This window comes from Neoarius graeffei, chromosome 21 (assembly GCF_027579695.1).
Source record: "Neoarius graeffei isolate fNeoGra1 chromosome 21, fNeoGra1.pri, whole genome shotgun sequence".
Classification (NCBI taxonomy): Eukaryota; Metazoa; Chordata; class Actinopteri; order Siluriformes; family Ariidae; genus Neoarius; species Neoarius graeffei.
In genome coordinates, this window is record NC_083589.1 from 31,559,521 (window position 1) to 31,576,276 (window position 16,756).

Consider the following 16,756-nt stretch of genomic DNA (forward strand, 5'->3'; position numbering starts at 1 on the left):
ACCGACAAAATGGCGACTGCTTACAATCTGGAGCGGATGTGACGTCACGTGCAAGATCTCCATCCCAGATGACTATGGGCAAGAGGCAGGGTACACCCTGGACAAGTCAGCAGGTCATCGCAGGGCTGACACATACACCCATTCACACCTACGGTCAATTTAGAGCCACCAATTAGCCTAACCTGCATGCCTTTGGACTGTGGGGGAAACCCATGCGGACAGCATGCAAACCCCACACAGAAAGGCCCTCATTGGCTGCTGGGCTTGAACCCAGGACCTTGTTGCTCTGAGGCGACAGTGCGAAATTTCTGCCCAGTCAGAAATTTATATTTTTAATATTTGTATAGAAAAATCACAAAAAACACTGTTGTAGAGTAAAAATAACTTTAGTAATCAAAAACAACTTCAGAAACATCCAAAAAAAAACAAAACAAGACAACGGGTCTTGTCAGTGAGAACCTGTCCATAAACGTGAATTACTAGTACTTGAAAACACAACGTATACTAAGGGTCCATGTATTCCAAGTAACTGGGTACCATTTTTATAATGGTCTTTGGTATGACCCAACCATGAATAGAACTCACAATCTCCCGATCAAGAAGCGGACACGCTAGCCACTAGGCCAACTCGCGGTAATGTGTCACTGTGAAGTGAAAATAATGTGCCATGTAAGTTACATAAAAGGAGGTGTTTATGACGAGTAGCGTACGTCATAAGGCACAGCGGTAAAAGATTTCATAACGTACATGGCTCGTCCAAGGGCACTGAAGGGGTTAATTATTTCCTCCTATTAAAACATAGTGTACTTGAATGTTGCACTGGAGCCCAGAATATACTCAGTTTCACCCAGAGCATTGCAAAATACAGACGTTTAATTTAGAAATATTTCAAGAGTAATTCTAGGGCTGGACAGGCATTACATTATTCTTGAGTAAGGGTTTAATTAGTCACCAATCTGACTCAGAATCAGAGGTTCAAGTAGGAGTCAAAGCACGTTCAGACAGGGTAATTATGGGCATATCCATGTTTGTAGGTCAAATACGCAGGTGCTGGTGAAGAGAAATGGCTCTAACAGGCTTCAAAACGCACTTATGAGACAGACACACACGAGCATAAGCAGATCAACTAATCAAGGGTAAGCCCAAACAGGTGAACATGACAGGAGAGAACCAAAAACAAAAAGATAAAAAGCCTATAGAGAGTGAGCGCAAACCGAGCTTACAGCGTTGTGCGTTGCATTGTGAGGGGAAATTTGTTACAGTTATGCAGTATGTCTCAGAGAAGGGCACTTTTTTTTCAGATTAAAAAAGCCCAGGGTGGCATGGTGGTGTAGTGGTTAGCGCTGTTGCCTCACAGCAAGAAGGTCTGGGTTCGAGCCCCGTGGCCGGCGAGGGCCTTTCTGTGTGGAGTTTGCATGTTCTCCCCGTGTCCGGGTGGGTTTCCTCCGGGTGCTCCGGTTTCCCCCACAGTCCAAAGACATGCAGGTTAGGTTAACTGGTGACTCTAAATTGACCGTAGGTGTGAATGTGAGTGTGAATGGTTGTCTGTGTCTATGTGTCAGCCCTGTGATGACCTGGCGACTTGTCCAGGGTGTACCCCGCCTTTCGCCCGTAGTCAGCTGGGATAGGCTCCAGCTTGCCTGCGACCCTGTAGAACAGGATAAAGCAGCTACAGATAATGAGATGTGATGAGAAAAAAGCCCAGTCCTGAATTACAGTGCGCTGGATCAACTCTAAACCTTTAAAGCAGTTGGCTGCTTTAATGGTTTATTTATACATCGGATGCTGTGTCAGGTTACGTATCGCATCGTCCCAGATGGACAAACAGACACCCCTGATCTTCAGTGGAGTGTAGTAGAGCCTGAAAAGTGCTCTACATGTAAGTAAAAAATAATGTTTTTACATTAACTGAAAGCAGGTCAGATGATAATGTACAATAAATACACAACATTAGTATTTACTGTATAGACTGTACTAACGGGGGCTGTGAAACAGACAGCAGACTGAATTCAGACAACACTGCACTGGATACATGCAATCATCATCATCATCATCATCATGAAAATAACAAACTATACAGCATCATTTAGAGTATGTCCCTATTTCATGGCCCAGTACTCCCAGTATGAGCCAGGTTGGTGTGGTGAGTATTTTAAGTCGATTTTTAACAGGTAACCAGATCAGTTTTAAATTATACAAACATACAGTGCTGTCCAGAAGTCTTAGGCATCCTGTTTTTTTTCATACAAACTTTGTTATAGATTTCTATTTGATGACTTCTACATTTTCGAGTCAAAACATGACTAAAACATTTTAGAATCCAAACGTTTGTTTTCCAGCACAAAATTAAATGTTACAGAAAAAAAAGGTTTATATTTGAGTAGCATATTCCATAAGAGAGCACTTTTCAGATTAAAAAAGAAAACATAATGAAGGCTGCTGGGTTTTGGGGCAAAATGAAGAAGCGAGTGTGACAGTCAAAGTGTCCAGAAGAACTGTGGCTGGTTCTGCAAGATGCTCAGTAAAACCTACAGCTCATTTCCGCATAAAACTGCACTCATCGGACCTGAGACGACTATTTTTTATTTTTAACACAAAGGGTTGTCTCACACCAAACACTGACTTTGTTTCATTTATTATGGCTTACTGCTTATAGTATTTTTTTAATGTTGAAACATTTCATTTAATTTCATTATTTTTAAAGCCGGGCGGCACGGTGGTGTAGTGGTTAGCGCTGTCGCCTCACAGCAAGAAGGTCCGAGTTCGAGCCCCGTGGCCAGCGAGGGCCTTTCTGTGTGGAGTTTGCATGTTCTCCCCGTGTCCGCGTGGGTTTCCTCCGGGTGCTCCGGTTTCCCCCACAGTCCAAAGACATGCAGGTTAGGTTAACTGGTGACTCTAAATTGACCGTAGGTGTGAGTGTGAATGGTTGTCTGTGTCTATGTGTCAGCCCTGTGATGACCTGGCGACTTGTCCAGGGTGTACCCCGCCTTTCGCCCGTAGTCAGCTGGGATAGGCTCCAGCTTGCCTGCAACCCTGTAGAACAGGATAAAGCGGCTACAGATAATGAGATGAGATTTTTAAAGCCATTTTGGGTCGACAGCATTTCTTTACATGTCTAAGACTTTTGCACCGTACTGTACACTTAACAGTTATTCCATGAAATCGAGTCGTACATGAACTGACAGCAGGCAAGGCACGTAGTGCTGAATTGCCTACAAGCCATGTACAACAAGATTGAGTGAAATAACTGTTTTATTCTATCCCCATTCACTGGATTTTGAGAAACAGAGCATTTTTATTTTTATTTTTTGCAAATTCGATAAATAAAAACTTTATACAAAACATCCGACAAAATAATTTCCGCTTAGGCGGACTTCTTAAAAACTTATCGATGGCTGCACGAATTGACTTTGGTATTGTTTTTTTGTATAAAGTGTCATCTTGCTGTCGTGCAGAGGTATAGAACAGCTTTAGATATTTATTTAATTCTTCCTTGGACATTTCAGTTCTGTAATTTTCAAATTTCTTTGAGCTCTTGAACTAGTCTAAAAAAAATTCAACAAATTTTAATGCTTAAAGATGAAGAATGTAAACAAACCAGCGAAATGACAGGAGCAATTTGTGAAAAATGCTATAATAACAATAATTCATGAAAAATAAAAAAAGAAACAATTCTTACTATCAAATATTTGTATTCCATATTTTGTTGCTTTTTTGTATTTTTTGGGGTTTTGTTTTCGAGGAGAGTTTTTATTTCGTCCTCGGTTGGTTCAGCAACACGCTCCGCCATTTTGTTTTTCTCTCCTCATGGTATATGAGCTGATATCCTAGTAGTAGAGTAGCCAATCAGAGCACATGATTTCTTATATCCAGTGAATGTGGGTAGAATAATTAAGTATATACTTATATTTTTATTTATTGTGCCCTGTCTGTATTTTAGTCTGTATTTTGATTATTTTATTCTGATATACAGTGTGTACAGCACAACAGGAAACATTTGTTGTTTTAAATGTGCTTTATATATAAATAAAAACATTTCCATACTATATACAGAACCAGTAAAAGTTTGTACACCCCTAGTCATTCATAGATGTTTCTGTATTCTGACTATTTTCTACATTGTAGAGCAATACTGAAGACATCAAAACTATGAAATAACATATGGAACACATGTGTTAAACAAAAAAAGTGTTTAAAAAAAACAAAATATGTTTGATATTTTAGATTCTTCACTGGAGCTAGTGTTCTCTTGATGACGTTTTGTACACTATTGGCATTATCTTAACCAGCTTCATGAGGTAGTCACCTGGAATGCTTTTCAATTATCAGGTCTGCCTCGTCAAAAGTTAATTAGTAGATTAATTTATTGCCTTTTTAATGCATTTGAAACGGCAGCACGGTGGTGTAGTGGTTAGCGCTGTCGCCTCACAGCAAGAAGGTCCGGGTTCGAGCCCCGTGGCCGGCGAGGGCCTTTCTGTGCGGAGTTTGCATGTTCTCCCCGTGTCCGCGTGGGTTTCCTCCGGGTGCTCCGGTTTCCCCCACAGTCCAAAGACATGCAGGTTAGGTTAACTGGTGACTCTAAATTGACTGTAGGTGTGAATGTGAGTGTGAATGGTTGTCTGTGTCTATGTGTCAGCCCTGTGATGACCTGGCGACTTGTCCAGGGTGTACCCCGCCTTTCGCCCGTAGTCAGCTGGGATAGGCTCCAGCTTGCCTGCGACCCTGTAGAACAGGATAAAGCGGCTAGAGATAATGAGATGAGATGAGATAATGCGTTTGAGATCAAACAGTAAATAGTAAATAATAAAAATACAATAAATAGCCCTATTCAACACCACAGCTGTAGTAATCCATGTTATGTCAAGAACCGCTCAACTAAGTAAAGAGAAACAACATCATCATTACTTTCAGATATGAAGTGACTTTTAATTTAAAAAAATAATAATAAAAAAAACATTGAATTAAAAGGCGTGTCCAAACTTGACTGGTACTGTACACCCGGGTCACATTTTATGATAACTAATAAAAGTAATCTTGTTGAGGACTAAGAGTTTTGGGGCTCAGCAGTAATTCGAGATGCAGTATTTACATACGCAGGTGATTCAGCCTCACCTGAGTGACTGTGTTCTGCTCTCCCATTGGACGGGCTCTGAGTGCTCCTCCCTGCTGATGTCATCATCGGTTCCTTGTGAAGGCTGTTGCCTTGGAAACGTAGAGTCTTGCTGACTGTTTCCCACTTTGTCAGCTCACAGTGATTTGAGGCCTGCACTTGGAAACACAGTGGTCAAGGGTCAATTGAAGGGCAAAGTAATCATTACTTTCAATGGCAAAAGCATAGCAAAGTGTTACTAGGATGTCTTGAAAATGATTATATACTCCAGTCCCAGAGAATGACTACTTTAATTATAAAGGAAATCATGCCGCTGAATACAGCTTCCAATTCCAGACATCCAGAGTTTTCAGAAAAATGTGATTCTGGTGACTCAGATAACTGCCAGAGCTGCAGAGGTTATTGCATCATAAGAACTGTAGAGAACCTATCAGACTTCCTGGACTCAAATTCGCACTGAAATGATGCCAAATCCATACGAAAATCCAGAACTCATGACATTCAGGATTATCTCGACTACATGGAAAACCACATAATATCTTTAATAATAACTTTCATACTTATTGAGTGCAAAAGTCATACAAATATGATCTAATGTGCTGTACATGTTAACACTATACACATTATATCGTAACACAAACCTACGGTTACACACACACACACAAAACAGAGATGTATACATAAACAAATAAAATTTAAAATGTAATACACGGACTATCCTAAAATAATTATTTAAAGGAAATGAACAATAAATGTCATAAATCATAAGCTAACCTCAATAAATGTGTCTTCAAAGCAGATTTTAAATGATTTAACCCTTTGATGCAAAACATGGGTCAAAAGTGACCCGGCTGAGTTTTTATCTTCTATATCTTTGCAATAAATTAATTCTATCATTCAGTATTCAAGGTATTCCTCAATTAACTTGTTTTTGATCATCATACATCCTTATTTTATTTTTTTCCTTTCTTACTTTTTGAATAAAAACCCTTTTTGTATCACTACCCTTCTAATGCACAGCATGGGTCAAAAACGACCTGCATTCATTTTCCAGGTTATTTCATGTATGGCTGAGTGTTTCTATGAAATAAATTCATTTTGTCATTTACTTTTCCAAATATGCAGTAAATATCTTGTTTTTCTTTAGCATAAATCATCATTTTTATTTTTATTTTCTTAAGTTATGAACAAGCACGGCTTTTGTAATTCTACATCAAGTTTACACACATGGGTCAGAAACGACCCGCATGCATTTACTATAGCGTTTGGTGGGAACTGTGAATTGTGCTTGTGTCGGACATTTCACAGCTCAGCACAGCGCCCTTTGCCCATCTAATACATGGAAGTAATGTTTTTCAATTGTTCTAACATTACCTTAGAAAAAAATTGATTATGTTTAGGTTACCTTGAGAGTGAGTAGATTACTTGTCAGAAAGTTACAAGTAATTACTATTAGCTACCTACGGTAGCTGTTGACATATTCTACTTTAGTTAGCTAATTTTATTGCAGTTGGCTTAGCTAACTACATAGTTAATAAATAAATAACTGGCCCCATTCATTGCTAAAGTAATTACTTGAAACAAGTTATTATTATAGTATTAAGACATTTAATTTTAAATCACACTTGGATGACCCATGTGTAGTAATATAAAAAGTATTTTTGTTCATAAAGTAGGAAAAAAAAAATTAAATTAATGATTTGTGGTAATTAAAAACAAGATATTTAAAGAATATTTGGAATATCTCATCTCATCTCATTATCTCTAGCCGCTTTATCCTTCTACAGGGTCGCAGGCAAGCTGGAGCCTATCCCAGCTGACTACGGGTGAAAGGCGGGGTACACCCTGGACAAGTCGCCAGGTCATCACAGGGCTGACACATAGACACAGACAACCATTCACACTCACATCTACGGTCAATTTAGAGTCACCAGTTAACCTAACCTGCATGTCTTTGGACTGTGGGGGAAACCGGAGCACCCGGAGGAAACCCACGCGGACACAGGGAGAACATGCAAACTCCGCACAGAAAGGCCCTCGCCGGCCACGGTGCTCGAACCCGGACCTTCTTGCTGTGAGGCGACAGCGCTAACCACTACACCACCGTGCCGAATATCTCATCTCATCTCATTATCTCATCTCATCTCATTATCTCTAGCCGCTTTATCCTTCTACAGGGTCGCAGGCAAGCTGGAGCCTATCCCAGCTGACTATGGGCGAAAGGCGGGGTACACCCTGGACAAGTTGCCAGGTCATCACAGGGCTGACACATAGACACAGACAACCATTCACACTCACACCTACAGTCAATTTAGAGTCACCAGTTAACCTAACCTGCATGTCTTTGGACTGTGGGGGAAACCGGAGCACCCGGAGGAAACCCACGCGGACACGGGGAGAACATGCAAACTCTGCACAGAAAGGCCCTCGCCGGCCCCGGGGCTCGAACCCAGGACCTTCTTGCTGTGAGGCGACAGCGCTAACCACTACACCACCGTGCCGCCACTTGGAATATTCAATCATAAAATAAATTGATTTCAAAAGATAGAGCAAAGAAAAACTCAGTCAGCATGAAATAACCTGGAAAATGAATGCGGGTCATTTTTGACCCACGTTGTGCATTAGAAGGGGTGTGCATATGTTTTGCATCAAAGGGTTAAACTAATATCAGCTCTAAGCTGGCTGGGTATAGCTGCTGTCGAATAAGAGATTCTTCGTGGACCTCGGTGGCAGGCGGAGTCAGTGGTGAGCACAGAAGGATGGGCTTCCACAAGGGAGTGTCCTTGCTCCTCTGTTGTTTAATATCTAGACTAATGACCAACCCATCCACCCAGGTACCAGAAGCTTCCTCTATGCTGATGACTTGTGCATTGCAACTCAGAAGCATACCTTTGAAAAAGTAGAAGATTCCCTCAGCAATGCTTTGGACGGTCTCATCCCTTACTATGCCACAAACCATCTCAGAGCTAACCCAGACAAAACACAAATATGCGCTTTTCATCTGAGGAACAGGGAAGCCAACCGCCAACTACAGATAAGCTGGTACGGTACATGGCTGCAGCACGTCGCCAAGCCTGTTTACTTTGGGGTTACACTTGACCGGTCCCTCACATATAAGGACCATATCACCAAGACCAGGGCAAAGGTGGGATCAAGGAATAGTATCCTCAGGAAGTTGACCAATACCAAGTGGGGTTCTGATGCTAAGACAATCCATACTATAGCCCTGGCTTTATGCTTCTCTACAGCGGAGTATGCTTCACCGGTCTGAAGTAGATCAACTCATGCCACCAAAATTGACTCAGCTTTGAATGCTGCCTGCCAGGCTGTCACTGGCTGCATGAAACCCACAAAGGTAGATGACCTTTATTTGCTGTGTGGCACCGCACCCCTAGCATTAGAAGTACTGTTGCATCCCAGAAAGAGAAACTGAAACAGGGAAGTGACCCTCGCGACCCTCTTTTCAACCATGTGCCAACAGGAAAGAGGCTGAAATCAAGGCACAGTTTCATACATTCTGTTGAGCCACTGAACAACAGCCCTCACAACCAGCGACTGTCCCTGTGGACCAAATATCTTGCCCAAGCACCGCACAGGGTGTCCATCAGACCAAAGGAAACCCTTCCCCCTGGCTCCAGCAAAGCATGGCCCTTCTGGTCATGTCTTAACCATATGAGAACTGCTGTAGGCTGCTGCAAGACCAATCTAGTGAAGTGGGGGTATAGAGAGAATGACGACACCAGCTGCCTATGTGGAAAGGAGCAGACTATGCAACATCTATTAGTTTGCCCCCTGCATCCAAGAAGACCTGGAAGCACTGTCCCCTACATCCATCCACTGACATCCATCCATCCATTATCCGTAGCCGCTTATCCAGTACAGGGTCACAGGCAAGCTGGAGCCTATCCCAGCTGACTATGGGTGAGAGGCGGGGTACACCCTGGACAAGTCACCAGAGACAAATAACCGTTCACACTCACATTCACACCTGTGGTCAATTTAGAGCCACCAATTAATGCCTAACCTGCATGTCTTTGGACTGTGGGGGAAACCGGAGCACCCCCACACAGACATGGGGAGAACATGCAAACGCCACACAGAAAGGCCCTTGTCAGTCGCTGGGCTTGAACCCAGGACCTTCTTGCTGTGAGGCAACAGTGCTATCCACTACACCACCATGCCACCCCTGGATAGGGCCAGTCTAATTTAAAGTTGTTGACTCAAGAAGAAGAAGAAGCTGGCTGGGTAATGAATTCCACAAAACTGGTGCAGCTGCAGCAAAAGCCCTTTCTCCGATAGTCTTCTTGGTCTTTAGCGCAGGAGGTGCAAATAACCGTTCGTAGTTCATATCTTGATGCTACTTTAAGGCATAGAAGGTCAGTGATGTATGATGGCCCTGTAAAGCCTTAAAAGTAATTAAAATAATTTTAAACATAATCCTATACTTTACCGGTAGCCAATGTAACTCGTACAACAGAGGTGAAATATGGCGAAATGGCACGTTATCGAGTGTGTTCGCTGTGTAAAACCTGGGGTTTAAATACAGAACCTCATCTTTATCCAATCATAATGATTAGCCCTTTGCGTAATTATATAACACTAGAAAGTGATTGTGCATGCCTTGATGTCAGTTTGTGTTCAGTGAGTGACTAGATCTGGACGTGTTCTGAATGAGGACGAAAAACAAGAGAGAGAGAGAGAGAGAGAGAGAGAGAGAGGTCTAGTATGTCTCGTCTCTGTCCTTGACTCTTTGGCTTTATATATAAGTATAGTGTGGTATAAATATTGATAGTGTTCCAAACTGAATTTCATTTTCCTTTTACTTGGCTGCTATGCGATTTTCTGTATCCTGATAGTGCTCATGTTGTTCTCTGTGGTTAGTCTGTACTGTACTGTGTAGGAATGGGCTTGAGCAAGTGACAGTGATTTTGTATCCTTTTTTTAAATTTTATTTCCGTAGTCTATTACCTATGCGTATTTTGTCAACCACCGGAGTGTGTGCATGGGTTGTTTTGAAGTCCAAGTTGTACAGTATGACCTGGAATAATGTGCTACTACTTGGAAAAATCTTCCATGACTATTCCTAATTTCCCTGAGTGTCAGGACCAGGGCTTTGAACCGGTTCAAGGAGCGAAAATGAAAACCGGGAACTTTTTCTATTTCACATGGAACAGAAACGAAACCAGAAACTTTATTATTTTTTATGTTCCGGAACAGAAACATTTATTAAAAATAATGGTAACCGGTTAATACCGGTTTTTATTTCGTTCCTCAAAGTTTCCGTAGCCTACAAATAAAAAAGTCATTCTTCTCCTGCGCAAGTTTCTATGACCCGCTGGGGTTCACTTCCTGTGTGACGTTCGCTGACTGAATGGAGAGAGCGGGAGGGTGGACTACTATCACGTCTCCACATCTTAAATAAGAGGTAAATATTGCAGTCTATCGTTATTCAAAAACGTCAATTTCAAACACGATATCAATATATTTGTCCACGTTAATGAGAGGCTCGCGAACATTAAATGACGTTAACCTCTGTTAGCCTATCAATGCATAGGGCCTGACTAGCCTTTGGTAACACACTAAACGAATTATCTTTCATTTTTGGCACTTTTTCTGTTTGTGTAGATGGGAAGACATACTGAGCATCCAAATCGCCAACATTTGAAATAATAATTGTTTTGAATTATTTCTTGTCTTATTTAATGAAGGTTGTAATAGAATTAGCCTACATTTGGCTTAAGCTGGATGAGACAGAGACATAATTTTATAGCCATTTGTTAAACAGCTGACAGGGAACGTAATTAACCGTTCCGGGAACAAAATTTTTTTGTTCTAACCGGTTCGGGAACGTCTATTTAATGGTGGAACCCAAAACCGGAAACGTTAAAATTCCGTTTCTGTTCGGATCGAACCAATAGGAAAAAAATTCTGGTTCAAAGCCCTGGTCAGGACCAAGCAATATTATAGTCGGGATTATAGTTGTGGTGTGACTGCTCCAGACTGGAACTAAATTCAGGCAGAGGGATAGTCATAGCTATAGTTATAGTTATAGGCATAGTTATACTTATAGGTATAGTTATCGGTGTTGTGGGACTAGGCCCTTACACTTATTGCATGAATGACACACACAAGTCTAAAGCTCTGGAGTCTCTTATTCCAGACCAAAGTTGTACCAATAGTTAGCTAAATAGACGGCTTTAAAAACATGCAATGTATAGAAATACTGACAAGGTGAAAGCAAAATCGCTCTGTGTATCTGTGAAGCTGTTTTCGTGACTCGGTCTGTGAAGCTGTTTTGTCCTTCAATCACATTTACCATAAGCGCTGCTCTGTACTGTATAGAGCACTGAGCACTGGACAGCACAGCAGTGAGAGAAACACTGGACGAAACCCCGAATAAGACCATAACCTGCCATTAAATATACTAAAACCTGCATGATATAACAACTGCATGACATGTTTACTTATCATTAAACCCGTTTTGCTTGCATGTATACTGTATATAAGGGTCCAGGGTTGCCAGGTCTGCATGACAAAAATAGCCTGTGGTCAATAAATAAATAAATAAATATTTTTAAAAATCGACCCAAAACCCTAAACACTCTTTCAAAATGTGTTAGCTTTTTAATACCATTGCCAAACACTGTATATTGTAATACAGTCTGTATACTGTATTTAAAGCAATCTCATCTCATTATCTCTAGCCGCTTTATCCTTCTACAGGGTCGCAGGCAAGCTGGAGCCTATCCCAGCTGACTACGGGCGAAAGGCGGGGTACACCCTGGACAAGTCGCCAGGTCATCACAGGGCTGACACATAGACACAGACAACCAAAGCAATATTACAGAATTTAATAATGCAGTTAAAGCACGGTTCCTGTAAAGAGTTCTCCAGGAATTTGTTCCTGCTAAGGGTTTGTGTATTTTTGCATTGCAAATTCAGTTAAATTAGGCAAGAGGAGGGTCAGATGAGACTTCGGCTCCCTCTTGATACACTGCTTAAATGGTATGTGCCATTTAATACGCAAACATTTCACAGGAAAGGAGATGATGGAAAAATATGCACATAAGCGTTTATTCTATCCACATTTACTGGATATGAGTAATCACGCACTCTGATTGGCTACTCTACTACTAGATATATATCAGTTCATATACCATGAGTAGAAAAAAAAATGGCAGAGTGCATCAAGTCAGATATATCACTTTGTTATCAAGTGTTTAAAGAAACAAAAATAGCTAAAAGAATATAGGTTTTTTCCCCCCAAAAAAAATATCTCCTGGTCCACACTCCAGCCCAGTCAGTGGCAGTAATGCAGCTTTAAGTTGGTTTGCCAACTGCCAAAAAACCCTAAGGAAGAAGAAGAAAAAGAAAATGGCGGAGTATGTTACTCACCGTAAGTGAGGAAGAATTACACATTGTGAAAGAAAACGTGCCTAAAAGCACTAAAGATGCTACGAAGTTTGGTCTAAAACTATTCAAAGGTAAGGTGGAATTGTGATTTATGTGATCGATTTCCAAACAAAGCATTTTATGTGACTCGGCGTAGATAAGTTATTACATCACAGGGTTTCCCATACATAGACCATTGTGTGGCGCTGCACCACACAATGGATTCCTAGCGCCACACAATCAGACTCGTGATTTTGAAAAAAAAAAAAATCGTTGCGTATTGTTTCGTTCATTCATAGTGCTTTTTCTTCTCGTTCACGCGCGCACACAGAGAGAGAGAGAGACGGAGAGGTGTGTACTCAGACCTGCCGATGCGCATATACCCGGACTGCAAGTGGCCTGTTAGGCTAATTAAAAATAACGCAGCCTTCCCGATTCGCCTCCGACCCCTTATTTTAAAAGGTAGCCGACATCGTTGCGCCAATTAGGGTAATGCTTTTTCATTATTGTTAGTTGCCTTGGTGTTACCTTAAGTGGTTTCTTACATCTAATTATGATATTTTATTATTTTGTTGTTACATTATACTATTTATTTCATTTTAGTATTGGTTTTGGTAAGTGTTGAGTTCAATATTTAAAATAAAAACCTCCAGCTTGTTTTTTGCAATTTATTCCTTGAATGTCAACGAAAGAATGATTGAAAGATTGCCACCAAAAAGGCAAAAAACTAAGGTAAAAACCAGAGATACACCGATTGACCGGCTGCTGATCGGAATCGGCCGATTTTCACGTGATCGGCCATGACCGGCGACCGGCCGGTCAAAATTAAAATATGCCGATTTTCTGCCGATCAAAACTTGTGTATCACATAGAGATGAAAGTGGAAATACTCGTAATTCGCAACTAAAAAGACTGCAGCTACACTGGCAGCTTGAACATGCTTTCTAGTGCGATTGTGTTGCGCTTGCGCAGAACAGCGTCAGTCCTGCACGCCTAACGAGCTCCGGCGCGCGCGCCGTTAACAAAAAAAAATCACTATAATTGGATACATTATATATCCAAATATAGTGATTTTTTTTGTGCCAGATATTGGATGTGAAAAGAAGAAAATGTTTGTGGTTGTGTGAATTTCCCATTACAGGAATTAATACGTTAGCCTATTACCAAACATCTAGTTAGATTTGTACAAAGAGAGAGAGAGAAAAAATGTCTGTTTGTTTGTTTTACAGCCTTGGTTGCACTTGATTCCATTGGAAATTACTCTACAAATACACATTTGACAAAGATGATAGAATGGCTATGGTATAAGTATGACTGGAAATTATTTTTGTATTTTGATACTGAATGAAGAAATGGGTTGTTCTATAAGGCATAAGTTTTCAGATCTAAACAGGCTTATGAAAGTGTGTTCCATAGCAGTAGGCAAATAATATATGAGGGGGAAGTTGTTTTTGTGCCAGATATTGGATGGGAAAAGAAAAAAAATGTTTGTGTGAATTTCCTATTTCAGGAATTAATATGTTAATACCAAACATGAAGAAAGATTTTACAAAGAACAATGTCTTTTTGTTTGTTTTCAACCTCTGAGGTGTTAAATTTATTACTGAAAATCTGGCAGAATGTTCTGTTAAAGAAAAGATAAAAAGAAAATAGTCTTTGTGTGTGCTGTGAAGTGGTTTGAAAAAATGAAATCGGAATCGGCCAAAATCGGTATCGGCAGGTCACGCTCCATGGAAAATCGGAAATGGCCCAAAAAATTGCAATCGGTGCATCTCTAGTAAAAACGAAACTTTAACTTCAATTTTGGTGAGTAATTTTCATAAATTTAAAAGACAGGTTTTCCACCAACATCAAGCCCAGCAAACGAATGGCCTGCCCTGTAATGTAAAGTTGGGTCGAGGAATGAAACCAGGCAGGGTTCTGGTAAAAATTGTTTTAGCTGTCTTCTCTTAAAGAACTTAAAAGAATTTAGATTGAACTGAATAATCTCAAATGCTTCTTGTAGCTTTAAAATAGTCCCAGCAGGTGACTCTGAAGAAAAATACTGTTTGAACACCGCCCGCTGTAAACACTTTGCATACACCCCAATGACCGACTCCACCGACCGCAACGACACCACCGCGCACAATTCCCTCATCGGCACAGTGGAGCACCACAAATTGCTACCTGGTCTGTGGGAAACACTGCATCAGCATGCTGCTTTTGAAGTTTGAAATAAATTATGTTTTTATTTTCAATACGATTTTTTGTAATAATCACCTGTGTATTTATACTCAAACAATTATCCGCCTCAGGCGCAGTGAATATCGGGGAATAATATTATTCCCCGATATTCACTTCACCTTCGGTGAATAATTGTTAAATACAAAATATATATTGAATTATTCTATCCACATTCACTGGATATGAGCAATCGCATACTCTGATTGGCTACTCTACTACCAGGCTATCAGCTCATATACCATGAGTAGAGAAAAACAAAATGGCGGAGTGTGTTGCTGAAGCAACCAAGGACAAAATAAAAACTCTACTTGAAAACAAAACCCCCAAAAATACAAACAAAGCAACGAAATATGGAATGAAAGTATTTGATGGTAAGAACATATTTTTTTTCAAGAATTATTATTATTATTATAGCATTTTTTTTCACAAATTGCTCCTGTCATTTTGTTGTTGTTGTTTTTTTTTACATTCTAAGCAGAAATGATTTTGTTGGCTGTTTTGTGTAAAGTTTTTATTTATCGAATTTGCAAAAAATAAAATAAAAATGCTCTGTTTCTCAAAACCCATTGAATATGGATAGAATAAAACGGTTATTCCACTCAATCTCATCGTACATGGATTATAGCCAACTCGACGCGTCATGTATGACTCAATTTCAAGAGTCAATATGTTTTGTACTGGTTTCAGAAGGAGCTGGACATGTTCTCTGCATGACAGCTGAGTTTCTTTTGGTTTCATGTTTGTGTGACACAATGAAGCACAATGAGCCCTGCTGCGCAGCCTGCAGCATGGGAATTAGCCACAGATCAGCTGAACTGAATCTGCTACCGCTACTGTTATCGAATTAAAACACGCAGACACACAGACACCATAAAAGTTTGTATGCACTTCAGTAATGCTGAGAAGACGAGATAACGAGAGTAGATAATTATGTCTTCAGAGTCATGAATACTTGGCTGTCTGTCAAACCACATTCTATCCAACTAAACACGATGTTAATGCACCAATGGTGTAATGGCTCTTTAGGCATCCTGTTAAATGCATAGAATACACCTGCATAGAAAACATGGCCCTGAATGGATGTATCATGTATTCTTACTGGATGTATTATTTGCCACTTTCAATCCATGTGGTGATGAAGGACACAGCACAACACGTTTCTATAAGAAGCTTGCAATAGTGTTCATGCCCCAATCTGAAATCCATCAGCTTTAAGTAAGATATCGCATAATGTGAATAATAAAATGCAAAGCTGTATTATAAGTCTAGTTTTCATACATGCTTCACAATGATACACATAATGAACACTTAGATCACGTTCTTTACCACAGTTACTCATGCAGGTAAAATGTTAACTGAAGACTTGTTACTGTTAAGGCATAAATATAGCAGACAATAAACAAAGGGTCCCCTCATTCCCTGGGAGTTTTGAATACTCTGGTACTTATTTTATCTTCCCGGGTGACAACTCAAGCTGTCAAAATGACCAAAATACACATAATTACTCATACTGCCCATCACGTACAGACTACATTCTCTTTGTGTTCTGATTTGAACATGTACATATGAAATTCTAACACTTGGGTGGCCAACCCGCGGCTCGCGAGCCGCATGCGGCTCTTTGCCCGGTGTCATGCGGCTCTTACGTTCATATCGAAGTTTGTGTTTGTGTTTTTTTTTTTTTATGTGCGTGTGTGCTTTGCTTGAGTTCAGTATGGTATTTTCGTCAAATGCATCTTCACTTTGCTTGGGTATATTACGGTATTTTCAGGTCATGTCAAATGCGCATGTGCGTGAGATAATCGCTAAGTTTTTGGGCAAGGTGTATCTTGTGTCAAGTAGCCTCTCAAAATGGCAATGAAAAAAAGCACAGCAAAACGAAAATATGAAGACGAACATAGGACATTTTTAACAGAGTGGGAGAGTTTATACTTTTTTGTTGAACGTAATGGCAAGCCATTCTGCCTTATATGTCAGTCGTCATTAGCTCATTTCAAAGCTTCCCACCTCCCTGAATAAGCAAGGAGCCAG

General features: G+C 40.4%; 1 protein-coding gene across 3 annotated transcripts in view; it reads right to left on the reverse strand.

Moving 5' to 3' along the window:
- The window catches only part of sfmbt2 (Scm like with four mbt domains 2), a 152,183-nt gene that overhangs the window by 105,638 nt on the left and 29,789 nt on the right, over positions 1–16,756 (reverse strand). For 2 of the 3 annotated variants that reach the window (XM_060902974.1, XM_060902972.1), the window contains exon 2: positions 5,113–5,263. In XM_060902974.1, coding sequence (XP_060758957.1) covers positions 5,113–5,179 — 67 coding nt within the window. In that variant the 5' untranslated portion in view covers positions 5,180–5,263. Of the gene's footprint in view, positions 1–5,112; positions 5,269–16,756 lie in introns of all 3 variants that reach the window. The other variant, XM_060902973.1, reaches the window with a different exon arrangement.